At 45.3% G+C, this 26671-nt stretch overlaps 1 protein-coding gene across 1 annotated transcript; it reads left to right on the forward strand.

The window, feature by feature from the left end:
• The first annotated feature begins 4811 nt into the window (after nt 1-4811).
• Nucleotides 4812-18544, forward strand: LOC119394092 (zinc finger protein 728). The gene is made up of 2 exons (XM_037661325.2): nt 4812-5764; nt 12253-18544. The coding sequence occupies exon 2, from the start codon at nt 12256-12258 to the stop codon at nt 15610-15612; it is 3357 nt and encodes a 1118-aa protein (XP_037517253.1). The 5' UTR covers nt 4812-5764; nt 12253-12255; the 3' UTR covers nt 15613-18544.
• Nucleotides 18545-26671: the final 8127 nt, after the last annotated feature.

Consider the following 26671-nt stretch of genomic DNA (forward strand, 5'->3'; position numbering starts at 1 on the left):
GTGCGATAAAGTGTACGCACTATACGGTTCATGCCCGGTTCTACAAATATACAAGTTGTTTAGGTGTAATCTAAGCTTGGGAAACAGCGGAAAATGAGCGTGAAGGAAGTAAAAGTGTCAAATTTTCTATCAACTATCTTGCAGGATTTTTACTCACATTCTGGTTGAGCACATTTTGGGCTGCGATTGCATCGAACGTAGCAATTCCTCTCCTTTCTATATACAATTTGATCGCGAGTTGTTCCTCATTCAAACTAAAAATTGCTGTGTCTTCGAGACCAGCACTTCCGTTCAAAGTGGCATTGTGATTGCTCCACTGTCATCATGCACCGGGTTCCGTTTTCATAGTGTTCTATCAGCGTTATTACCACATAAAATGTTCTTTAAGTTCTACTGCAATTCTCGGACCTTCCCGACCTATTTCGCTTCCATCGTTCTCAGCATTTTTTTTGTATTTAACGACGTGAACAGGTAACTCACCTAAGTTGCCCTCTAATGAATAATAATAATAATAAAGCATTGCGACGGTGTTTGCAGGAAGTTAGAATGTAGCAACTTATCCCCTGGCATGGTTATATGTCTTTAAGCACGTTCGAGGTTTAGTTATCTTTCGCCCTGTGTACCAGTCAAGTCAAGCGCATTTACAGTTTCGTTAAATGCTAAACGTCATAGGTGTGTGCCCGTGCGTCTCGCGCTACAAGCACCTGGACTTTTTCGCCAATGCTCACAAGGAAACAGAACCGATCGGCGGTTTTGCTTGTACTGCGTAGCCTTTGACGATGTAAAATTTCATAATGAGCGCCACCCACGAAATCACTCTACACTGCTCATTGGCATTGCGCACTCAAAAAAATGCTTTCAGGGAAACGCTAGCGTCTGTGAAAAGTTTACCTCCGCTGCTGCGACTTCACGGAAATGAGCGAACCTAATTGGACATTGCATTGAGTTGTAAAACAGTATACATTTTCCACTGAACTCTTAGCTCGTTATCGTCTGTAGAAAACTTTGCCGAGGAAATTGTAAAGGCGATGCTGTAGTTTTTCTCAACAGGGATATGTCATTAGAACAATCTTAACATCGAAAGCAAATATTCCGTACGAACAAGCACGGATAACGAAGCGCAGTGCAAAAACATTTATGCAGTTGCACTCAGCGTGAAATCTGTAGGCAGTGCGGTGCAGTGATTCACCTGTCCTTCAACGACGAACTCAAGGAGCGTGTGTGTGTGGGGGGGGGGGGGGGGGGGGCAGTTGGTAAGACATTATTATGTGGACTTAAATTATGCTTGGTACCACACACCTTAGTAGAAGTAGACAGTACGAACGCAGCCTGTGGGCGTCGCTGAAGGATCAGCTGAAGGATCTGCGTTACTTCAGCGACGCTCGCGTTCCCGGGCTAGCGCGCCCTGGCGTTCCAACCGTGAAGCCTGCAGGCCTCCATGGCGGAAAAGGAAACCTTCATTTGTGATGCAGTGGCGTCCTCTCTCCTATACTCATTTCTCTCACATCAGTCCTCCTTACCCTCATTTCACTTTTTCCGTCCAATTGCTGTGTAATGCTATACACGGCTGCCTATTCACTCCCTCCTCCTCACCCTCACTTCTCTTTCCCGCATCCTTACTATACAATACTATATCGCTATGCATACATGGTTTGCCTGCGTGACGCAATACATGGCTGTATTATGCTATACCCTCTCCCTTCCAGCTTTCCTTCCTCCTCCCCTTCCCTTTTTTCCCACCCCCTTGCTAGAATTGACTATGTTATACACGGTTTCGCCTGCGTAACGCCAAGCGACGACAGCATATGATGACAGCATACTCCCTTCCTTCCTCCTCACCCTCACTTCCCTTTCCCGCCCCCTTGCTATACATGAGTATGCCTGTGCTATCATAGTTCTGCCTGCCTAACGCCATGCATAGCTATGCTATGCTTTACTCTCTCTCCTTCTCATTTCCCCCCTCCTCAACCTCACACCCATTCCCACCCCCTTTCTATACGCGGCTATGCTATACATGGTTTTGCCTGCGTGACGCCATACACGGCTACGCTATGTTTTACCCCCTTCCTTCCTCCTTTCGTCCAAGCTACGACGACGACAGCACACCACAGTCCGAGCCCCTAAAGTGCTCAGCATTTAAATTAAAATGTACACACGAGGGAATTGTGAGCAAACCTCAGCATGCAACGCACTTCGTAATACGGAGGGCCGCCTGCGAACGTGGACAGAAATGACACTGCCTTAGTTTAAAAAGTCTGCAACTGTACATGTGCGTGGAGAGCCAACTGAAAGTTTACTACTATTTGTCTAGTCATGACAATGACGAAACTGGATTATCGTAGAAGGTGCGGTAGCGTAAATGAATATGATCATTGTTGTTGAGGGTTCCGGAGTAATTTCTACCACTAGGGTACCTTCGTTATTCTTGCACCCAAAACACAGCGCACAAGCGTTTGCGCGTTCTGTCGCCGTCTAAATGCGGCCGGGAATCGAACCCACGTCCTCGGCGCAGTGGTGGGCGGTACGGCTAGTTACAAACCTTGCAGTGTCAATGGCAACTGCAGCTCAGTATAGGCCCACAAAGGCAAGCATTGAAATAGAGATCCTTCTCCGAATAAAGACATGAAACGCTGCAGAAATCAAGGTAATAAATTCTCATCAAGGCGTCTGTTTTTAGGTAGAAGCAGTTTGTAACAACAGCGACACAATTGATGTTTCCCGTGTTCGTTCAGTAAACACTTCCTCCGCACAGCAGCAATTCGACATTGCGCAAAATTGTCTCAATTCAAGGAATCTGAGTTGACAGACGGGGGACCAGTTCTCATTGGATGTATCGGCCATTTATTTGTGTTGGGGCTCCCGTAATAGCAACGCGCCCGTATGTTCGATAGTAACTGTGGCGTTTCGTGCAATACATAGTGACATAACGGGACATTCTGAAATTGGTTATAGAAAACAAAAACTACATTCTAGTACTTTGCGCCCTTATGTTGCTCACAAACATAGTGTCGTGGCATTTTCCCGAAATTCACGGTAGGGATACGCAGCTGCGTCCTCTATGTGAGGCACGCAAACTCAAGCAGGGAAGTAAAAAAAGTTATTAGCTCATTAATCAATTCATTTCTGGGATCTTACGTGTCAAAAGCACAGTATTGTTACGAGGCATGCCATATATAGTGAAGGACTCCGGAATAATTGTGGCCTCCTAGCGTTGTTCAACGAGCACCGAAATAATAATAATAATTGCTGGTGTTTTACGTGCCGTAACCGAGATATGATAATGAGGGACGCCGTAGTGGGGGGGTCTCTGGATTAATTTTGACCACCTGGGGTTCTTTAACGTGCACCTAAATCGCTAAGCACACTCGGTGTTCTAGCATTTCGCCCTTATCAAAATGCGGGATTCGAACACGCGTCCTACAGAGCTTAGCAACGCGACACCTTGGCCCCTAAGCTACGACGGTGACTGAAAAGAAAGCGAGAAAACGAAAGAAAAAACTTGGCCAAGCAGTCCTTTTTTTCTCCTCCAGCGCCGGTGTCTTCAGTCTTTGAAATCTCAAGTAGCGTGACTTTGGCACCGCGGACGATTTTTGAGCTTGTGCGGGCCATTGTTCTAGGAAAGCCAGCCAATACATCCCGCGCGAGAGTGACGAAGAGCTCGCATTGTTCGCTCGCTCCCAGGGGTTACGAAGAGCAGCTTTGACTAGCCGTGACAGGAAGTGACGTCGCTGTTAGGCGTACGTACAGCCGGGGCAATGTCGAAGGTGACACATGTCCTCCCGTGTCTGAGGACTTTACTGGGAGTGACGAGGTGTCGTGCGCATCGTCGTGCGGCGCATTCCTTGAGTCGAATTGTGTCTTCCGGCGTTCTTTTTTTCGGCGATATAAGAAGCGAAAAGACAAATAATTAGCTTCCGCCGTTATCGATTAAGACGAACGACTGCATGGAAGCCCTGCTCCCTCGTCACCAGTTTCTTGGTTGCCGCATTGACCAACGCTCGTGCAACTTGCGTCATATCATATGGTCCTGTGTTCGTGCATAGAATCTGGCCCAAAGAAAAAAATAATTCTCTATTGAAGAAAAGTTTCGAAACATTGTTTTGCGCTTTAGTGCTAATTTTTTAGGAATAAAAATAAATATCGCTAAGATACAAGGTCCGATAAAACTCGTTGCTATTATTATTGATTTATTAGCAGCTGCTCTTAGTTGGATGCCTGTCGTATTTTTGTGTCTATGTATAGCATTTGTTTTCTTCGAACATGGCAGTTGTACTAAGAACGCGGCAATTACAAAACAACTTGCTAGTGTCCGGTGTCTACTTACTGAACACATTGGTGAACTCTTCTGTTACGTGTGGGGTATTTTGGCTGTGTGAATATTTGAGTTTTCCGAGCTATTCTATTGAGTGAACATTTGTTTGTGTTGAAGTACTGGTTCTAAGTGCGTTAGTGTTCATCCATGTGCCTGTTTGTATTGTTTCGTGACGGCCCACTACTTTACAACTATTATGCAAGAAAGGATAAGTAGCCGGCGTCACGCATAGGCACTAACTTCTCTTTAACAATTTTAATAATGATAAACAAGATCCAGTAAATTAAAAAGCACTCCAAGTGTCTCTAACTTGCTTTTTTTATACATACAACTTCAAAGGTGACATCGCAATGTCAGCGGGGTGGTGCTTACAAGCCCCCATTTTGAGATGTCACTGGTCTCGCTTGTCAGTGTGCGTGCATATGACGGCCGCGCAGTACAAAAGGTCGCGTGGGAAGCGCAAGGCGACTTCGCATGATTCTCTTCGGCTGACGTAAGGTACCAACCCGTCGCACGGAAAGGGTTGAGAGGAAGCGGCGGTCAGGAGGGTGCCACCCGGCCATGGACCACATCCGGCCGTCACGTCAAGACACCGCACCATACACGCGCGCGGGCCATGCATGCCTGCGTCGCAGCTCGACGGGCCGTAATCAAAATGCCAAGGTTCGGCGAAGCCAGCTAGGCGTCGCAACGCCGCCGCACCAGTTCGCCTCCTGCGGCTGCTGCAGTCGTAGCAGTGCCGCTGTCTCGAGGCAAAGCACAAACAAGCAAGCGCGCAGCAATCTCTCGACGGTCGGGCGCGCGGAGCGAAGCGCGCGGTTGGCGTCGCCCGCTGTCACGATGTCGACAACCGACGGCGCAGTGGCCATCGCGGCGTGCTGCAGCAGTGGCCGCCTCTCGGTTACCGCCTGCGAGAGGTGAGGCGGCGGCCCTTGCGCAAGCGTCGTGCCGCTCGCCCGAGGGCTCGCCAGCTTCGAGCTCCGGCCGCGTGGTCTCCGGCCCCGTGCAGCGGCGCCCGAGCTCAAGCAAGTGTGCGCGGCGTGTGCGGACAGCCTCCTCCTCTCTCTCGCCCCGTGGTGCTGCGTGCGTGCGCCTCCTCGCCCTCTCGACGCCGGTGCTTCTCGTGGCGCATTAAACCGGTCGGCCATCTGGGTTCGCGGCGCTAGCTAGATGGCGCCAGCGATCACGACTACCAGGGTGGTGCTGCTTCACGGGGGTGGCGCGCGGCGGCCGCAGGCAGCGACGGCGGCGAGGCACAGGTGTTGCTGGCGAACGACGACTGCCGCTGCGCCCGGTCGAGTCTGCGCCGGCGGCGGCACCGAAGACGACGAGGCGTATTTTCGGCCTACCACCAAGCGAGTGCCGTCGTGTTACTTATGTGCGGTCCGAGACGAGCTGCGGGTCGTCGTCTAGGTGGTTCGACGACCAGTCTTACCGCGAGCCGCTGCCAAGGTGAGTGCTCCTCTCACGGCCACTGCTTGGCCGCTACCCCGTGACCACTAGCCGCCGCGCTGGTGCCGTTATGATGGCGACTCCGCTCTCCGGGCCGCCGGCCCAGCCCTGGCGATCGGCTCGCGCGCCGCAGCGGACGCTGATCGCTGGTCATTATTTACCGGCGCGCGATGCCGCTTCGTGGTGCGCGGCGGCCAGCCGGCATAATTAATGGGCCACGCCGTATTTACCGTGTGCGCCCTCACCGGTCCATAAGTGGGTGTTCGTGTATGGTGCCCCCACATTACCTCTTCGGTGGTGAAAGCCCCCTCTTCTCTCATCATTACTTTGCGTTACATCGAGTGATTGATGACATCGTTCAGCTTAGGATTGCTTTTAATTCGCCCGTTATCGCTGCTTTAACCGCGACTGGTAGGTTCCTTTTTCCTTCGGGATTGATTGAGTCCGTGTGTCTTCCTTCGCAGGAAGGGAGAGTCTTTGAGGAGCAGTGAGTCTTTCGCGTACGTGCGGATGTTTCGCCGACGCGATCGCTACGTGCCAACCTCATAAACGGTGCGCATAATATACACTTCGCATCCTTTCTCATCCGAGCGTCTAAATTTTTTTTTTTCTCCGTTCTCTTTCGATCGGCGAGCTAACTCAACAGTGCGAACGGAGGAGTGAGCATACGCGAAAAGCGACTTGGAAGTGAACTTTTATTGCGGGAGGAAATCACTGCGAAACCTTCAGAAGTGACCCTATTGCTGTTGTTTCGTGTATTAGTTTATGGGCATCTTTTTTTTTTTCCCCTACCCAAACTAACGTTAAAACACTTGCTTTCAAGTCAGTGCTGTCGTTGCTTGTAATTGCATTCTCAGTAATCACGTAAGCATTCTTAATGTAGCACTATTAAGTGGTTTAATTAGTAGCGGCCTACAGTTCTTGCAGTAACAATGGCAATATCTGCGAGCTTCCTGCAAATATTAAGTTAAGCTCATATTGAGTTATGTATAATTATGTTCTGCAAGTTGCGTACATTGGATTTTTTTTCTTTTTTGTAATTAATTATTGGCTTTCCCGATTGGTACAGTTTCCTCGATGTACTGTATGCCAATTGTATTAAAAGTAAAGAATTTAACACCTACCAAAAATAATGTTGCACACATAGTGAAGTCACAAATTATGCCGCACAGAAGCTTTTATATTTTTTTCAGCTAGCATTCGCACAGCAGGCATAGCTTGTACTATTTGCCCCTATTTTATTGAATATGCAAAATTAATAAGCAAGTTATAGTGAACAAATTGATTTTACTGCCTTGTATGGCATACCAAAAGAGGATAACCACTGTACTAATATTGGCTTTGGCTTTTTCTAAGTGTTTGTATTACATAAGTTCTGACTGTTCCCGTGGAAATAAACTGCTGGGTTGTATTGCTTTGTTGCTTATGCATAATTGTCCTAACATTTCTTGTCAACAAGGGTGTAGCAGAAAGGGAAACGAAAAAGAACATGTCTGTCTTCATGTTTGGCAGAGTGTACGGCATTGGAGTATCGTGACTTGGGGCTTAAAAAGCCATCGCTGGGTACACTGATTTCACTGCTATGTAATTATGCTTTGGAATATTCATCAAAATGTTCAACAGTCATTGAATTGAGTTTTCTGTTGGTGCCATGCATTACAATGTGAAAGCGGTTTGAATCACTGGTGTTGTGGCGCACATAACTACAGTAATATTAGTGGAAATTGGTGAGGTAGCGGTGTTTCAACTCTATTTGTCCATAGTTAGCAAAACAGTGTTTTCTATAACATTTAAGTCTCTTATATAGTTCACATTCGTGCTTTTTGATAACACATTTCTGTTGTTTGCATTCTGGGAGAAATACGGACTACAGGAGAACATATACATCCAACCAACAGGCCAACTTGGTACTTTTGTGTACCTTTGTTAGCGTAATCATTACCATTGCCCTTCTTCCTTTTTTTTTGTAGACACAATTTTGTTGTTGAACAATACTTCACTCTACTGTGCCTTGTTATGAAATGGAGCACTCGCAAACAACAAATGGCATGAAGTGGAATGCTGACCAAAGCGATAGCAGCACAAAGTGATTTCAGAGTACGGGATGCATCATATCTCTGGCATATACGCAGTTCTTGCATTAAGCAACAAGGGAGCGCAGAAAACAGGGCACAGGTGTACGGGTACCATGCACAGGTGTGACGAATGGAAAAAAAAAAAAAGTTCAGCCTGGCTAGCCAGACAGGGAGGCTCAGTGCGTGCATCTGCTGACCCAGCTTTCAGCGTCATGCGTACCTTGGACAGTGCGGCAGTGGGCTGTAGGTTTGTGGGCTCCATGAAACAGATGGCTGCTGGCCTCACCTAGCTGGCCTGCAGGCATTAAGTGGGAGGGTGGTTAGGGTCGGAGGGCTGGTCTCTCTAAATATGGTTTCCTCAGATCTTGAATATAGTGTCGAGGTAACAATTGGTCGGTAAATGTGAACAGTTCACTGGAAGATGTGATTTACGCTTGGCACGAGTGTGGCATGTTCAAGGTTTTGTAATTTTTCATTTTTCTTGTCTCATTATCTTCGTTTGTAAGCTTGAGGATTAGTTATTTTCAGAGTCAGCATGCTTTTTCTACTAACTTTCTGTAGCTGTTGCTTTAAGGTTTTAAATGGCTTTCCTGTTTAGTGAAGTAGGATGACTGTTTCCTCTGACTATACACATAGTCTGCCGTACAGTATTTCTTGAGCCACTTGTAGGATTTCCCAGTCATTTATCGTTATATTCTTGGCATGGTTTTTTTATGTTTCAGTATTATATTTAGGGTTCTTGACATTGTGAATCTTTTAGCGTTTCAGGCTTATGATCTGCTATTCTATTTCAACTGCATCTTTGCAATGAGGGATGCAGACAGCAGCCTAGAGTTATTGCAACCATTGTAAACTACAAAGTCGAATGCTAATCATCAGTTGCTCTGTAGCTTTTACTATTTGGCATCATTGTTTTGAGAAAACATAGCTTTTCATATCTGAGGCTGTGGCTACATTTTGCATTTGTAATGAGCAGTATTTTAAGAAATATTTTTATCTACTTAGCTACTGATGCATATGTTTCTTAACTCCAGAAATAATACCCACTCATTTAAACTTGTTTTGATATTACTTTCTGCTTTTTTTGAGCCATTAGAATTGTACATCTATTGATCATGGTCAGATCGTGGTTTGTATAGGTTTAGGACGACAGGCCACCTGTATTTATTACATAATAAAATAATTAATTATCGGAATCGCAATTGTTAGAACAGTGTTGCTAGGGTGGCACATGGAACACATGCTCATTTAGCATGCGGTCTTATTTTTGCTGTATCTTCCTGTATTGTAGAACACATATCAGTTGGCATTTTAGCACAAACTTTGCTGACATGCTGCCACTTTTCTGCTGTGGGAAGACCAGATATTAGCCGAGCGTTATATAAAAGGTGTAGGAAAAGCTAACTAGCTTACTATATTTTGTAACACAAATGTATTGAAGTGGCCAGTATAAAAATATGTTTCTGGACAAAACAACATGAAAACGACCACTAGTAGTTCGAGCTCCTAGCCTGGCTAGAGAGGACTAAAGTAAAAATAATGTTTTTGAATGCCATGTGTGCTTTTTTGTGTAACCTTACTTCCATTTTTTTACGTGCCCTTGTTATGGTCCACTAGTGGTTTGGATGACCAGTGGCTTCCTTCGTTTCATCACCTAAAGAAACGCTTTAGAGAAACTTCATTTGGCTATACATTCAGTCAACTTCCCTTCTACAAAAGTTTTGGTACAAACTGGATCACAAATTTTCGATGGAGGCGAAAATGTCTGAGGCCCGTGTACTTAGATTTAGGTGCACGTTAAAGAACCCCAGGTGGTCGAAATTTCCGGAGCCCTCCACTGTGGCGTCTCTCATAATCATATCATGGTTTTGGGACATTAAACCCCAGATATTATTATTATTATTAAACTGCATCACAATTTATGTTGACGTTAATGCAATTTGTTACTCAAGCACGCAGAGGCAAACCTCTGTAGACATCCATATTTACGCTCTACAAGGGGGAAGTAGGCTAAGGATGTTAATTACATTAAATACACACGCACCTCTTCACTGCCAAAGAACACAGCATGTTCATGTGTGAACTTACTGAGAAAGCTTCGTAGTATGGCAGTGGCAGCAGACAGAAAAAAACAAGACCTAAGAGATGCCCATATTCTCTGTTTGTGCATGTTACAAATCTGTACTAACAAACCTAGCTCCCTTATCTTGACTGAAAGCTTGACTGAATGCATTCTCCCAACCCATAGCCATTTTGATCCCTCGTGTCATCGCAGACTACAAAGTCTGCTCGTTTACTCATTACAAAGAAAACTTCACTAAATGCAGTCTCGCAATTGTAGCCACTCCTGTCCCCCTGGCACTGTAGAAACATGGTTTGGCATATTTGACTACAGCTTAATGGTAAAAAAAATCAATTTTGAGATATTGCAGTCATCTGATACAGAATTTCTTTATCTTTGAGAAAATTTATCACACTTGGGTACTTGCGGTTTCAATAATAATTTTTGGCTCTTTTTCTTCAACACGATACCAGGAAATGTGGGTGTACGCATGCGTAATCTCAGAGTTTTTCTCGAAACATTTTCAGAGTTTGTGTACCTTTTTCTCAGGAAAAATCGAGCATAAGCAAACAAAAATTCTGACAATTATTAATTAGGGGCATTTACATAACTGGAACTAAAATAAGTAGCCTAGATGCATTTGTATTTTTTATTATAAAAAAACTTCATAAGTGGCAATTGTCATGCATTGACAAACATAAAAAGACATGACAAATCCAGTTTTTGTTGTACCCTCATAATTTTAGCTCCACTTCTGTGAAGTGTAGGTAGGTGCCCTTGTACAAAATTTCAATGTTCTGCGAATAGTACATCTTAAGAAAAAGTACATATTTAAAAAAACTAATAAAGCAAAAATAAAAAAACACTAAATACGATTTAAAACAGATTTTGAGCTCCAATGCAACCTGCATCTATCTTTAAAATTCCTTGCAAATTATATAGCCACAGCTTTTATTACCCTTGCTGTACAGCCAAGTTTTGACACTCACTTTCAAAGTCTCACCCCACCTTAACCACAGTGTGATTTCATAGGCATCAGTTTTGGGCCTAAGGCTTGCAGTCATTTTCAGATAAATTTGCAGGCATTCCCACTTTGTCCGGGAAGACACATTTGTGCAAGTTGCTTGGAACATTCGACAAATGCCATGAGAGAGGCTAGACACTACTATACTGAAAAGTTCCTGATGCACCCAAAGAATTTTAACTAAAGCAAATTACTCCTGCCATCAGAAAATTCTTGCTGAAAGATGCAGCAATGAAAGCCAAGCATCAAAACGGGATTGAAGTTCTTGCCAATGACTGTACAGATATTGATGGCATCTGCTTATTGTAAGGATGGATTACACAACATCTATGAGAGCTAAAGGTTGAACTTGGCAAATTTCAATAATCTTTTTTCTGAACCATAGAGGCCCAAGCATAAAAAAAATGTGACACGACTCTAACACACCAGCGCTATGGTTTAATTGCAAACTTTTAAATTAAAATATTGACTTTCATTTTCTCTTAAAATTACCATATTACTGCAACATCACAATAGTACTTTAATGTAATACCTGAGCAGCCTAGGTTGTTTTCGCATTTCTCATTAGTGTCCTATTTAATGTAACTGTCATTTTACCATAGGTGAGACAGACAAACAGGGAAATAATGTCTTACTGAATTTGTTTTCTTTCAGTTTTCATAAAATTTACTAGTGTGATATGCTGAATAGCACCGACTTTTGGGCAAGTTGATTAGATGTTAATTTTCAACCCAAGTTAATTTGAGCTACAGCAGTACTTTGTCTCCATTGCTGTTCGCATCCCTACTGCAATTACTTACGGTTTATATGGCTTCTTAGTGTCGTGACTGAGATGTTTGTAAGTAATAAAAATAAGTAAAGAAGGGAATAGAAAGTACGCGTTCACAACTGGCTGTTGTTGATATGTGTTCTTACTGGTTGTTTGAAGTATCCTTGCAGGTAATTTGCAGCACCAATTGGTGTATTAAGCTTAGAATTGTTAGCTGTGGCTATGGCTTCTGAGTAAAAAAAAAAAAAAGAGAAATGATGATGTTCCTGTTATTGAAGAGAAATATTATTCTTCTACTTTTGGTACTACTTTGCTGGTTTAATGTTTAAAAAATATCTAGTGTTCATAGTAGGACTGTAATATCAGAAGTTTTAATAAAGTGAAATAATGTGGATAGACATAACAAACAATATTGTAAGTGTTGGTATGGTCTGAAATAGGCCGTCCACTCTATTAAATTTCCTTTACCTTTTGTCAAATGGTACTGTGCATTTACCTGCATTACATATGAGTTCTACCCCACGTTCATGAACTGATCCACATTTCTTATTTCTGCAGATCATGCCAGATGGCAATATGGACGTTGGCAGCAGCAAAAACAACAGCAGCAGCAATGCCAGTGATGGAGGTGATGCACCAAAGCATGTTTGTGGCCTTTGCTGGACGTCCTTCAGCAGCCCAACAGAGCTGCAGCAGCACTGCCTGGAATGCTTCTCAGAGGACTACTCGGTTTCAAGGGAATCTGAAGGAGAAGAGAGCCCTTCACCAGAGAAAGCCAAAGATAGTGAAGCTCCTTCCGCCATGGAGGTAACTGAGGACGCAGCTGAGGGCGAAACTCCCAGCCGAGAGGACTCTCCTTCAACCAGTTCATTGCCGGATGGCAAAACCCTACACCTGTGTAAGCTGTGCCCCAAGACGTTCACCAATTATGGCAGCTACCGCCGACACTTACGCATGCATTCCTGTGGGCATCGGTACACGTGCGACATTTGTGGAAAGCAGTTCTTTCGGCGCTACCTCTGGATAAAGCACTATGAGAAGATACACAACAGCATGATGCAGAACATGTGCCAGTGCACCGTCTGCGAGATGTGGCTGAAGAACAGTGACACCCTAAAGGAGCACATTCGCACAAAGCATCGGTTTGCCACTGGTGTTACAGGTGATGTTGATCTTGCGGGTGACACTGCTGCAAAGCCACCTGCTGAAACCATTGTGCTTGACTCACTGTCTCTCCAGCCAATCAAGGAGAGCACAGATTCTAGTCCAGCTGACAATGGAGATGCAGGCAGTGCCAAAACAATGAATGGGACTAAACACCAGTGGATGTGCAATTTGTGCTCTGAAGCGTTTGGGACAAAGGCTCAGCTGATGAAGCACAAGGAAGATAGGCACGGAAGAAAACGTGTCTGGGCCCCAAAGGCGCCCACACCTGAAGCGGATGACACAAAGCGAATTCGAATCGAAGAGGTAGCTAAGGAAGTCTTCCACGGCATGCTGTCAGAGTTTAGCCTCCAAGGCATGCTGTCTTCAGAAGCACAAAAAGTTAAGAAGGAAACCAAAGCAGCTGAGCTGACAACAGGGTCTGCTTTCAGTCCAGCATTTCCAGGTACTGGGCTTTGTGATCCTACCAAGAGAGGCGTCTTCCTCTGTGAAGTCTGCAAAAAAACTTTCATTAATCGCAGCAGCTATCTGAGGCATAAGAAGATGCACACAGGCGTGCGTCCCTACACCTGTGAACACTGCTGCATGAGCTTCTTCCGCTCTGAGTCATTGACAACTCACAAGAAGAAGCATGTTTCTGGTGACCAGTTCAAGTGCTTTGTCTGTGGACATATTGCTGAAGGTGCTTCTGATCTGTCTTCCCATTTTTTATCTACACATTCTAAGCTCCCAGAGGAGTATGACAAGAATACTGTAGTTCGCTCTCGAAGAGGTAGACCATCAAAATATACCATGCTGCCTGAGCTTATGGGCCAGACGCCACCTCAGCAGACAGCTGAGGAAGCAGTGCTTTGCGCCAAGAAACTTGACCAAGGAAACCAGGACTGTGATGCCAATTCTGAAGACACAGTTCTTGTTGGCCTGAATGGGGATGCAGATTCCCTCAACTCTGCTGCTGACAAATATACGTGCCTAGTGTGCTTTCAGTTCTTTCCAGATGAGCAGTCTTACTATGACCATCAATGTAGGGATGATGTGTCTGCCATTTCAAAAACTTTGGAGCAGGGTAAAGATTCTTCTAGTCAGGATGAAAAGGACGATGAAGGGGGGCTGTCTGGCATGCCTCACAGTTTTTTGGCTTTAGAGGCCTGCACTTTATGCTCTGCCAAGTTTCCTACCAAGAAGCACCTTCAGGAGCATATGGTCATACACATCTGTCGTTATTGTGGTCGGTGTTTCAAAGATACTGGCATGCTTAGCAAGCATGTTGAGTCTGTGCATAAGGAGTTGGTGCAGTCGCAAAGCCACACTTGTTGCTGCTGTGATTTAACTCTAGAAGATGGAAATGCACTTGTGGAGCATGTCCTTGATAAGCACAGCACTATGCTGCCAAGTATTGACATATCAGCCCAGAGCAAGTTAGGCATGAGTAACGTAGATCTTGAGAAGAAAGGTTTAGAAGAGTTTGTAACCTCTGCTAAAGTAGGCATAGATAAAAATACTTGCGAACGTAACCAGAGGCACCATTGTGGTTGGTGCCAAGAGCATTTTGGCGATTTACAGCAGATGACAACTCATTTTAGAGAAGTCCACAGCATCATCAATATTGTGGGTGATTCAGGAAATGGCATTTACTTTTCTGATGTAGAGAAAAAACTCCACGGAAGAAACCATTGCTTAAAATGCTGTGAACCACTTGGTGATTCAGTGCACGTTTGTAGTGATAAGTCAGTTTGCAACTTGTGCCTGCGAACATTTGATGATCCTCGAAATGCACATGTCCACCAGGAGCTTAACCATCACATGGTAGATTGGTTTTGTTGCGATGCTTGTGATGCGTGTGGGCCACAGGATCTTATGGAGAAGCATGTGCTTTCGCATATGTCAAAGGTGGGAAGCCTTGTAGTTCCTGAGACTCCTGCCAAAACCCAAGTGCCCCTAATGGGGAACTCTGAGCCTTTTCAAAATGTCCGAGAAGCCTTCCGAAACTGGTGCCGTAACGGAACAACCAAGGGTGGTGATGGTAAACAGAATTCTGCCTTGCCAAACGGAGAATTGGTCAACTTAGCAACTGATAGGCGTGTGAAGACTAGAAGTGAAATCCTCATTGAAGAAGCTAAAAGAGGCTTTCCACCACGTGGACCCATTGGACATATGGTTCAGAAAAAAGAGAGTGCTTCACTCAATGGGGAAGTAAAGGAGCAACTGTCCAAGGACATCATTGAGCTTCTACCGAAAAACGGTGAAATTACTATGATTCCAATAAAGTCAGAAACTCCTGAACCATATTCACAGCTCCGCTCTGCACTCACTACAGCCAAAAGACGCAACTCCCCATCAACGTTTGATCGCAATGGCAACATCCTGAAGACACTTCTTGGGGAAAGGAGATCTCCTCTTACCGGTTCAGACTACCCATGGGATAAGGGCACAGACCCAACGTTCTGCAAGAACAGCACTAGTGAGACAGATGATCAGGCATTGTCTGACCCAGGGTGTTATGAACGTGAACCCAAAGGTTCCCCTGCTAGTGACCAAGGGACAGCCGGGGGTGGCAGCTCCTCCAATGTGGTGCTCAAGTGCGACGACTGCAAACGGCTCTTCACACACTACAGCAGCTGGAAGCGGCACAGAAGGCAACATCTTGGCCTTAGCACTCACACATGTAGCGAGTGTGAGCGCATCTTCTACAGGAAGGACCAATTCGACAAACATGTGCTATCCCATCAGCACAAGAACAGTGCGGAAGTCTGATCCAGCAGCAGCACGCCTTTCCTCTTCCGGTGCTCTAGGTTGTTGTTGTATTTATTGTTTTACTGAAGCCAGATGGCTGTGCTTTGCTTATTTTTGTCCTGACTTTTGTGCAAGGTGCATTTGACCAGAGAGGAGCCCTGTGAGAAAGCCTTCGCATTTTGCCATTTGCTACTCTACATTACAGGGACAGCCATGGTGGCATGCTGCTTTAAAGACCAACCAGCCAGAAGCAGAGAACCACACTTTCTGAACGTTCCAAGAGGCTTTGAACAGATCGAAAAAAAAAATAATGACAGTTTTCTACTAATATACCTGTTGAGAGTATGAAGATCACGGTTACTCGTATATACACAGATGTTGCTTATAATATATATATATATAAATATATATAAATATATACTATATCTATTTTTAAGGGAAAGAAAATGTTCTGGTGATGTACTTGTACGACATATTCCAAAGAGCTCTTGCCATCTAGTGTGAGAGTATGTACCTTCGGCCCCACTCTTTCCTGCCCTTGGTGCATTTACGTGTTGCACTGGAATCGTGATATCTTAGTGTCTGGTTGGAGTGCTTAGTGCTGTTTTGAATAAGTCAATATACCTTGTACAAACTATTCACTAGGTGTACTTCACAAGTGGCTGAAGCAATGTTCACTCAGCAGTGTTTTCTTTATTTTTCCCTTTGTGTGTTGGCGGGGAAATGCCTTGGTGTGCTTCGTTGTTGGAGGGTTCACCTTTATTGCACAGGGTAATATATTTGTAATATATGAGCTTACCAGGTGCCTGACTGTCTCTGACCACTCAAACACATTAGATCAGCACCTTTATTACATGCGGAGAGACATGGTCGGTCCCTAATGAATTCTGCCAATGTGTTTTGCCAAGTTGAAGGGAACCTGAATCTTTATATGGGGTTTTTATCCGAGATGCTCGTGGAGTACAGTGAAAAAGTTCAGTTAGCTTTTATTTTCCTTGACATTGTTTAGTGCTGTGAGCATTACATCTCTCTGCTGTCTTCTCCTTTTCATTCCATTGGCATGGTCTGTTTGCCCTTCTATGCTGTTGATACGAAAAATCAAGTTTTATCATGGACACAGCATTGCATCGTATTGTCGGCAGCTTCTCTATACCTGTGCCATGGCTCGACGATCGTGTGTCAGCATAATTTATAGTTTTGGGCAGGTCGTTCAGTTTACTGTATGCTTTTGTTCTTTCTTTGCCATTGTGTCCATTTTACATCATTCTTGTGTTCAGCAACTACCGGTGTCCTAATGTTAGCGTCCTTTGCAAGCCTAGTCTTTATTAGGTGACATATTTATTTCTTCCTTAGTTCACCATTTCACCAGTGTGTGCCCTCAAATGGCACCACTGCATTTTGCCGCACGTGTTAATGGACATCATCAGAGTATAATATATATATACATATGTATTCCTTGCACTTTTTTTGACATTCTAGTTTATGCTCGGACGAGACTGAGCAACTATTTTTGCACCGGTGCTTTAGTAGAAACACTGTGAAGCTTGCCAATGGGGAAGTACAGTTTTGTCTTGTGGGTTTTCTTTATTTGCATGCGTGTTGCATTCTTGATGTTTTTATGCCATCATTCCAAAGTGGGAACGTGCACCATTAAATTACACAAAGGCAACGACAACACTTGTGGTATAGCTAGTCGTGTTATGAGTTTTTATTTAATATATTTATGGAAGAATAGATAGCTTCTTTTTCTTTATTATTTGGGATGTTTCACTATTGTTACATTTGCATGGTTGATGATTCCTAGAAGTGGAGGTCAGCGGTGCAGGCTGCTCCTGCCTTTTTTTTTTTTTTATTAAATCATGGCTGATTTCTTATTGTCCTTTTTTTTATTTTCATGAACATAAAACATTAGCAGGACAGTGACTCCCTTGCCTTGCTTTTTTTCTTTTTTCTTTCTTTCAGTCTTGTTGGTGCACTCATTGGTACCGGCTGTACTTAAATGTTGTTCAGTGCTAAGAATGAGTTGGCTGTTCGGACCACTCCGACCCACTGTGGCGCTTTAACTTTCGACGCAGCCAAAACTGCTGCAGCTCTGTGACCGCTCCATAAGGGCTTGCTGAAATGGCTTTCATCGGTGTCATGTTGGTTTGGATTGTTTGAGCAGCCACGCGTCATTTCTTCATTCAGTCATTCATTCATTCAGCAGGAGCATCTTGGCTAACCATGACTGCAGTGTAGACGTTTTGCCATGGCCAGGAATTGCAGTACGGTTGGTTTCGATTGAATGGCTCTCTTCAAGGTTTTTGTCTTGTTAAGTGCGCCAGTGCTTTGTTGAGAGTGTCGTCGTTCTTTCGTGAAGGCGTATTCTGTGAAGCCTATTGGTGTCCTTGTCACTGTGCTATCCAGAGTTCCTTGTTGATGTGTGACACATGTTCTCTAATGTAATCACACACAGAATGCCAGATGAATGAGTGATGAGTACAATCGTCCTTTCGCAGGGTGTGTGCACATAGTCCTGAAGAAGGGTTGGTGCGCATTTACATCTAGGAATAAATACACAGAAGTACTAAAGTCAATCAGAGGATCAAGCTAGCCAATCAGCACATTGTTTCAATCTCTGCAGTCCATAGTGGAACTACAATCGTTCTGTATGTTGTGATGATAATAGAGTTGTTGAAGATGAATGACCCTCCGGGTGCCATGGTGTGAGGCTTTGTGTACCAGCTCTGGCTGCATACCAGCGCCGCTCTGATATAGAGTTGACGCTGGACCTGTAGAAAAAAAAGAGTAATCAGAATCCAAGTGATTTGATTTGAAATACGGCAATCACGTATTTACACTGTTTTGTGTATTTATTTAATTCCATTTTATATACAAAGCATTTTTGCATACAGGGTATTCAAATCTTTTACGAGGTGATGTAACACTGAGATAATAAATGACTTCTAGGAGAGTAGCGTTCCTCTCGTTTTTATTTATTGCTGTATGTTGGTCTGTACCATTATGTGTACAGTCATGGGCAAATGAAATGTGAGCAAGAAATTTCAAGCCTTAATACTAGGCTTCATGAGTGATAATTCAAGATCGTTATCTCAGACCGTTCATTATGTGGTTGCCAAGGGCGATTTATGCATCAGTACAAGTATGCAAGCTGAAATCATGCTGACATTAGGTGTACCGGTGGAAGCAAGAACGAAATAATATGTCTTAACCGTAAGTTGTTGAGATATCAATTGCCCATGATAGTACAAAGCTATGACGGAGCAATACCTTATAGCATTCATCTTTTAAATTTGCCACCAGAATTGCCACTGCGCTAACACGTACCCAGAGCGAACTTCAACACCTACATACTTTTAGCTTGACTTTCATGCCAAGATCTGCAGCGAAACTTGCCATCACTGATGCAGATTGAGTGACTATGGTACATATGCAATTACAGTTTCCAGCCATCTATAATAGTTTCAGCTATTGCTGTAGAAAGCAATGAAGTGTTGCTAATTATTTTTTGTCTTCCTTTCCTGTTAACCTCTCTAGACATTCCTCACACATATGGCGGGAATTACTGAAAGCACGACACTCCATTTTCAGTTGTACAAATCAAGGCAACCCCTCATGCACTAATTGGAACAGCGCTTAAAACATGTCGCATTCATCTTACGAGCGATGTAGAGCTCTTTACTGTTGGTGTTGATATTTGGTTCATGTAGGCTTTTTTTTTTTATTACAAGAGTGAATTTTGTCAAAGCAGCTTGTGCAGCAGCTTGGCGCTTTCATTAAAGCATTTGTACATAAATAGGCGTGCGCACGCAGGGTTCCGTCTTAGGGCAGGCACGTCAGCCCAAGTCGTCCGGCATATTTGGCGTCAGTCACGCCGCACACACAAATAATGTGTGTGTGTGTGTGGGGGGGGGGGGGGGGGGGCTCAGTTTTGCAAACCGCCTGATTTATTACCAGTGAAACATCAACCTGCGTAATTTACGGGGGTTGGAATATGCTTCACACTAAGCACAGGCAAGTGCTTTCCTAAGCTCGCACGTAACATGAACGTGCAGGGGTGTCAGTAAAGGAGGAGGAGGGGGTAGTGCCCCCCCCCCCTCCTGTGTACGTTTCCCGCTTCCGGCATCGTTCGCGCATTTTATTTAAGACGTTTTCAAGTTTCTGCATCGCCATTTCAACTGACATATGAACCTCCGTGTGCGGCTAGCAAATTAATAAAAATTGCAGCGCCATATTCGCACCGCCGCTCTCCCCTCGTTTCGCCCAGAAAAGGACGCGGATGGCACGCGCGAAATCTGATTTTTTTTTTTGCTAACGCGAAGTTGCTTGGGCGTACTCTTCCTGAAATTCAATGTTGTGCACTTCATTTCAAGTAAAGTTTTGTTCTTTTGCCTCAGGTATTTATACGAAAGCAAGTTGCGAATGCACGAAGTGCGCGTTCATTGGATGCAACATAACCTGAGAAGAAATCCAAGTTCTTAAACTGTTATGTTGCTACATGTCTGTAATAATATTGCGCATAGGCGTGCGCACGAGGGGGTAGAGGGGGCGGCTGCCTCCCCCCCCCCCCCCTGGTCACCTAAGGGGAGGTGGGGGGCAAGGTCTGCCCCAAGCGTTTACTCAGTCAGACCTCCCGTCATTTTTTAAAGAGCAGGGTTATGGCCACACAGGTTTTGAACTATAATGGCTGCCGAAGGCTCCTGATGTTGCATTCCAGGAGCTATTTACTTCCTATCCTTACTTCAGGAAAGTCACGGACCAAAGACAGGCGGTTGTGAGACGCACGTCATCGCTTCATCTTGTTATTCTTTTTTTCATCGATTGTGATGCATGTTGTCCTTGGACTTGGCCGAATGGGGGAAGGGGGGTGCGGAGGCTGTGATGAAACTTTGCTCCCTTTAATGGGAATCCATGCGCACACTTATGATGCGGCGCATATTTTTTAACTCTGAGAAATAGCGCCCATTTGAAGGAGATTACTTTTTAATTTCACTTACGGGCATATGTAGCAAAAGGTCCGCAAAAAGATAAAGAGGTCAAGTGTTCTTGAAAGATAAGGTTGCAACAGAGTCAAGTGCAGCCTAACACATTTTAAAAAGAATGATTCGGTATTTGCAGCACCAGTCGTGTAATTGTGAATTCTGAGGGGCAAGCCGCTCTAATAAATGGTGGCACATCGCAAATGTTAGACACTTGGAAATATTATCGCCCTTACACCCTGGTATATACATGGTTGACCAGCGAAATTGAAAGGGGCGGTCCCAGTGTTTATCCCTGGGTTTATTAATGTGTTTGCGACCTATGTTACGCATAGGCGTAAAAAGGGGGATCCATCAGGGGGGTGGGGGAGACGGGGGTAGACAACTTTCACCGCAGCGCCCCCTCCCCCCGCTTTGGTCGGGTTCGAAAGGAAACAAGCTCCATAATGGACGTAGAAAGTAAAACGAAGCGATGACGTGCTCCGCACAGTGGTTTGCCATTGGTCCCTGGCTTTTCGGGGGTAAATGGTGAGTCAACAGCTCTTTGAATGCAACGTCCGGCTGTCCGGCTCCTCGCTCACAATTATCGTCAGAAAACATGCGTAGCTATAGCCCTGCGCGTTAAAGAATGACTTGGAAGGTCTGACTGAGTGATGGTATGGGACAGAATTGGCGCCCCCCTGTAGAGGATTGTGGAATGGTGGGAGGGGGGGTGCTGCCCCTTTCCCCGTGTTCACGCCTGTGATGTTACGCATATGTGTGCCGCCTCTGCTATTCCTCGCGAGCTCGAACTGACTTATCCTCGGCCCGAAGTTGCCGCCTGCGAGCTGCTCCATGACCGTGTTACTTTAGGCGGGCCACGAATGTAGCGTGTACTCCTTTAAAGTTTTCCATTTGAGTAGCCTGCGTCCATAGGCGTATCTACTAGGGGGGCAAGGGAGGCGCTAACCCCCCTACTAAGAAATGTTAGGGGGCCAGAGCCCCCCCACTTCCGACAGTGGTCATTGTCGGCTGCCGACTGGAAAACAAACAAGTCAGGCAAAGTTTTACTTGAACGCAGCAATAACGTAATTATGTAAAAAAAAACGTTTCCTACAATTCTTCTGTGACGACTGTCCTCCGTGTGTCATGACCACGCATTGTAGGCTCTCTGCGGTGCGGGCTGCCTATTCCACGCTTGCGCGCCTCGCGCTCGAGCATTGCAGAGGAGCTAGGCTATCGCTCAGCAGGGGCTCTATAAGATTACAGCAATCTGTCATGATTTTATTTTGTTGGGCCTGGCCTGAAATTTATGTAATCGGCGACACAAATACGGGCGGGAACCAGTAAACGTTTTATAGCCCGATCAAACGCTCTCCTTTTTCAGGAAATTTAGTTTCTTTCTTTCAAAACAAATAGCACCGCCACTGCTTCATATCCGACTGCTGTGAGTTGATGAGTGTGCAGATGTGTCGAGTATTTTAGTTGTGCCGATCCAGGAAAGCTAAAAAAGATTCCCACTTTAGTCTCCGATTAGCCTGCTTCACAAGTTGCTTATCATATGGTAGGCCTGCAGCGATCGCGGCGGCTCGTAACAAAGCAGTGTCGACTCAGCACATTGAGATGCCCAGCTTTCAAGTTTGCCCTGTAGCTTGATCTACCTCAGCAGGGAGATGATCCACAGTTTTCAGAGCAGGAAGAACGTCCACGGTTTTCTGGACTAAGAAGGCTGCCCACCTGCGAAGGATTGTGTCTGTTCCTAATAATGTTTATTTCTCTCTCTACCTCTCTGTCAGCAACGATGAGTTCACAGAAAGTTGTATACGCGCAAGCACAGCTCAACGTCGCTAAACTATAACTGAAAGTACCTGTCATACACATATGAATCCATCTCGCCCGCTGCTATAAGTAGCCGCTGCCAATGTGACTGGTGGGCAGCCTTCTTGAATTACGTTCAGAATGAGACACTGTCTGGCTATTCCAAAAAAAAAAAAATAGTTATGGTTCAGCACAGTAATGTGCTGCTTATTGTGCACGCTTCATTTAACGCCGCGAGTTTTCGCAGACTTGTGACGTCGCGTAACAAGGAGGGGATTTTATGGCACACCAAGAATTTTTGACAAATAGCGACGAACAAATGTCGAACAATACGCCGTATTGAAAACAGTTTTTTTTTACGTAGTCATGCGTAAGTGGTAATTACGCGGTGGGTCACTTACGCGTGATCCACCGCGCAATATTACGCGTGATATTATTCGAGTGAACTTGGTCTTCTTCTTTAGAAAGACTTTATACTAGAGGGCTCTAACAGTAAATAAATTGGCACTCGGCTTATTCTGAAGACTTCGGCGAAGAACCTTGCTTTGTCAGCCACATGTTTTGTTTAAGAAGTGAGAATTTAAGGTACTAGAGTCATAGCAGGTTCTTCATACTCACCGTATTTACAATGACAGACTGAGAGTCTGAGGTTTGCAGGTGGAATGCAGCGGACAGAGTGTGCGACGCCAGCCCCCCCCCCCCCCCCCCCCCCCCCCCCCCCACTCGCGAACGAGTTGGTACGCCTCTGACTGCGTCCTTTTGCTGCATTATCTGTCTGTTTCGCGACATATCAAGAGACCAGTCGCACATACGTTTTTGGCGAAAGCCAGGGGCGTAGCCAGAAAGTTTTTTCGGGGGGGGGGTTCAACCATACTTTTTGTATGTTCGTGCGTGCGTTTGTATGTGCGCGTGTATATATACGCAAGCAAAACTGAAAAATTTCGGGGGGGGGTTGGGGGTTTCAACCCCCCCCCCCCCGAAATTTCAACCCCCCAACGAAATTTCAACCCCCCAACCCCCCCCCCCCCCCTGGCTACTCCCCTGGCGAAACCCTATGCTCCCACGAGACACCCCTTAAATTACATTTGGTTATCTTTCATGACTTTAGCATTTGACTCACTGTCAATTCACTATAGTTTCACGCTTAATTCACTTTAAAACATAATTAACTGTAACTCACTTTGCCATTTCATTCACCTTTAGTTAACTTCAATTCAGCTTTGATTGCTTTTATTTCACCTTAACTCGCATTTGAGTCACCTAATCAGCTATTTACCACCTCTAGCCACTTGGTATATCCTTAGTATATTAAGTCCCTAAGACCCCTTTCAAGCTTTCTGTACCCGAGTCGGTGTTGCACTAGCTCTGGGATCGGCCCACCTTTCGGTAGCATTTCCGTTCATGCCTCAGGGCGCCATGTTTTTTAAGTGAGTAGTACTTTAGGGGCCCGGCTTGTCCGTCCATCCGTAGATCTCATGTGACGCGATCACGCTCAAAATCAAGTGGTCAATGCAGGCCTAAACAAAGCTAACAATGCTCAAAACGGGGTTCAAATAAACGAGCAAAATCTAAAATGATATAATTAACAGACATCACCGAGAAGTAATCGCAATAATGAACTTAATATCGCTAAAAACGCTTCGGAAACATGCGGCTGACACCCGCACCGCGCAAGAGAGGACGCCGCCGCCTTCGTCAAGCGCGAGATTGCTCCTCCCACCGGCGCTTCTACGGCGCTACATCTGAATGGGGAAGCAACCTCATGGACCTCGCTGCAGAGCGACACTAGTGGCGTAGCACACAGGGCCCGTGCCCCCCCCCCCGAATTTTTTTTTGCCGTGGTACACAGAGCACGAAATGACACTCGACCACATCTGCCTGCCCGGTCCCCACTGCAGATCAAGGAGGTGCCCCCCCCCCCCCGAAAAAAATTTCTGCCTACGCCCCTGGACGACACTTATCTCAACTGCAGGAAGTAGACAAATCGCAGCAAAAAGTTGCGCGCATGTCGCGCACCGAGTTTGCGAATTCCCCAAACAAGATTCTACTCGTGCAGGGGAAACCCTTTATACGTGCTTACGCTTATCGACGGTTTGGTAAACGGAACAGTGGGATCTCTGCGAACGGGAAGCGCTTGGTGGCAGTGCTACGCACTTCCTCAGGTTTCACTGTATTGGAGCTGCGGTTAGCGCAGGATTTAGAACTACACCAATCGCTACGCAAGAACGACATGAGCGCTGGATTTGAACTACATTTTCGCACTTGATGTGATTTTCTTTTTTTTACATGTGAGTCAGTATAAGGTTGTCACCTTATAAACTTGAGGAGCCATTCCTCTCTGTGAAGATAGATTTCCAGTGAGGCTGTAGCTCATTGCAAAGGGTTAGACAAGACAGGCATGCATAAGGGAGCCCCCCCCCCCCCCCCCCATCCGGTCTTTTGGGGCCGAATATCCTAGGAGCCCTCTATCTATATTTTGTTCTATATGTATCCTGCTAGAATGAACCTTCGCAGCTTGTGTAGGAAGGCTATAGGCCAGAAAGGATCAGTCCAAACACATGTGAACCATAAAAAAGCAAAAAAAAAATTCGGCAGATTCCCATGTATCGTGGGAGTCGATGTTATGTGAAGCATGCGGCGGGAAGGTGACTGTGGCGTAATTTTTTTTTTTTTACTGAGCGACAGGTTACAAGATGACGCTGAAGATTTGTATAAATTTTATACACACACATATGTGTTGAAGAGCCGCATATGTGTTATATAACCAGTTGTTTACGGTTGGGTAACGCTGTCAATGGCAACGTGGGTATTACCAACACCAGAAGCGGTAAGCTGATATGTAGTGCTTATACGTGTCCGGAGAACGCACGCACGTTTCACGAACACGTGTGCATGTGTGGAAGAAGTTCTTGACAGTTCTTGAACAAGGGCATATCATCACCGTGATGAGTGAGCACCAGTAGCTGGTCATGACTTGTTATAGGATCCGGTCGTGATCGTGGTGAAGAGGGGTCCATGTGTAGTGAAGTATGTGGTATAGTAGAGCTGTTGGAATTCGTGGATGCCTCGGTCAATTCGTCGACAAGTTGTCTGTTGATAGAGCCGGCGACATGTCGGAACATGAAGCCACCCTTCGCGTTGGTGAGACGGTCGTCGAGGCTGGTAGGCCTGGATAGTGCTACGTAGACCAACATCAGTGGATGGTGCTTGTCGTATTCGTAGAATACCTGGGCGTATGTGGCCAAGGTAGCCTAGTCTACACAGCGGCTGTCAATCAATCTGGCATCATCCTCGGTCAGCATGAGGCCATCGCCCAGCCTCGTTAGAAATGAAGCTCTAGGACACTGCGTCGCTCTGGCGGACTAAGTGCACTTTACGTTGCGATGATGTGAATATCATATGTAACTTTCGTTAATGTATTCCTCCTGGGTCGAGCAATGCTTCATTATAGCTTGCTGAATCATAGGATATACAAACGTAATGTTTATTAGACTGCTATAAAAGCGGAGCTAACACTGGAACCATAGACCACAGATATGACGCCTGTATCGTGGAAGTACACGTCGTGCACGAGTGTCATGTAGTGTTTATTGCTTTCTTGTAAAATTATATAGCAAGCGCCACCAACCAAAACTGACGTTGCACCGATATTACGCCTAGCGTACGCTGTTTTTCCACACCAGTTTATAGACCTGGCGCGGCTCTAGTGGTAGAATACCTGATTGCCACGCAGAATGCTTGGGTTCGATTCCTGCTGCAATCCTAATTTTCATTCTTTCCGATCGTCGAGTCAACGCTGCCGATGTCGGTTTTCCTTAACGCTCTAGCATTTAAGTTACGAATGTCTTTTCTCGCCGTTCCTGGGTAGATATAAACTGTCCATCACCTGTGGCGCATACCCGTACACCGCGGCCCGTGGTAAACGGGTATGTGCCACACGTGTCTAGTGGAAAGGGTTTGACGACGTACGCGACAGGATTTTTACGTTATTCATGTCATGACCCGAAATCATATTCGTCAAATCCTCTTACCCTCCCATGCCAATATTGGTCTACACCAAGTTAAGGAGGCGATCATGAGGGCATCCAGACGTAGGCGTCTAGATAGATAGATAGATACATAGATAGAAAAGCTCAAAGTGCCAAAGGTTCGCTAAGAAATGCTTCGCATTTAAAAAGCAAGTTCATTGATTATATAGCAACTCTGGCATACCACCTTCCTCTCACCTGTGGTGAAAGCTAGTAGGTCATACCGGGACATGCGTTAGCGATAAGCTGCGGAATCACAATAGTTAGGTTAAGTAT

Source organism: Rhipicephalus sanguineus, chromosome 5 (genome assembly GCF_013339695.2).
Source record: "Rhipicephalus sanguineus isolate Rsan-2018 chromosome 5, BIME_Rsan_1.4, whole genome shotgun sequence".
NCBI classification, from domain to species: Eukaryota; Metazoa; Arthropoda; class Arachnida; order Ixodida; family Ixodidae; genus Rhipicephalus; species Rhipicephalus sanguineus.

Bases quoted from the DNA above. Each gene is read 5' to 3' on its own strand.
- LOC119394092 (XM_037661325.2), top strand. From the start codon at position 12,256: ATGCCAGATGGCAATATGGACGTTGGCAGCAGCAAAAACAACAGCAGC.